Source organism: Phalaenopsis equestris, unplaced genomic scaffold (assembly GCF_001263595.1).
Source record: "Phalaenopsis equestris unplaced genomic scaffold, ASM126359v1 Scaffold193296, whole genome shotgun sequence".
In the NCBI taxonomy this organism is placed as follows: domain Eukaryota; kingdom Viridiplantae; phylum Streptophyta; class Magnoliopsida; order Asparagales; family Orchidaceae; genus Phalaenopsis; species Phalaenopsis equestris.
In genome coordinates, this window is record NW_018213245.1 from 1 (window position 1) to 1031 (window position 1031).

The window sequence follows — 1031 nt, forward strand, 5'->3', positions numbered from 1 at the left end:
AAATATTCAAGCAAATGGTCAATAGAGGAACTTTCCTTCCTTCTTCAACCCCTTGAGAAGAAACATATAGCTATTAACCAATATGCTTCTTCTAATCCTATTTTTCACAGTGTGGGAATCTAAAAATATGATCTTTTGGCCCTTTGCACTTGTCTCACCTCAAAAACTCCATAATAGACCTCCATAAATGCCTCTCAAAGCTCATCTCTTTCTCAAACCCCCCTCCTTCTCCACTTCATCCCCTCACTGTTCAGCACTGTAAAAAAAGCAGCCATGGTGGTCAACCATTTGATCACGCAGGAGAACACCAAGGATCTCCTCCAGCTTGATTTGCCATTGATAGACCTCTCATGGAACAGAGACAGAGTGAGCAAACTCATTGTGAGAGCTTTTGAGGAATTCGGTTTCTTCAAGCTCATCAATCATGGAGTCTCTGAGGATATTATTCAGAATGTTGAGAGAGAAAGTGAGGGGTTCTTTTCATTACCTGCTTCAGAGAAGCAGAAAGCTGGACCTCCCAATCCTATTGGTTACGGAAGCAAGAAGATTGGGTTTAATGGAGATACAGGGGAGCTTGAGTACCTTCTCTTCCACACAAATCCTTCTTCTATCTACCAGAGAATTCGAACTATTAACAGGAATGATCCCAGAAACTTCAGGTAATCATAAATTTCCGATTTTTATTATAAAGTTCACCCAAATTGTGGTATTTACAGAAACCCTCCTCTTTTTACCATTTTTCAATTCTCACTCAAATATCAAAACTTATGATAAAATCCGAACTCATATCCTTCGTTCTTATCAAATTCGCAACAGTTTGATAGTGGGACGCACGAATAAATTGATTGAGCAGTTCAAGAAAATCATCGGAATGGTTAATTTATAAATATCAATATTTTAGGTGTTTATGATTGCGTTTGAAAATCATTTTCACACAGAGATCATCTGAAACTCGATGTTTATAAATTACCCATTGGCACACATAAATATATTATTTTGATGGTTCAAAAAATAATCTGAATGTTTTTTTT

At 37.1% G+C, this 1031-nt stretch overlaps 1 protein-coding gene across 1 annotated transcript; it reads left to right on the forward strand.

The window, feature by feature from the left end:
• Nucleotides 1-273: 273 nt before the first annotated feature.
• LOC110034776 (gibberellin 2-beta-dioxygenase 6-like) lies at nucleotides 274-659 on the forward strand (the record flags this gene model as incomplete). The annotated part of the gene is made up of 1 exon (XM_020739017.1): nucleotides 274-659. A coding segment is annotated over exon 1 (386 nt), but the record flags the coding sequence as incomplete, so codon positions are not given.
• Nucleotides 660-1031: the final 372 nt, after the last annotated feature.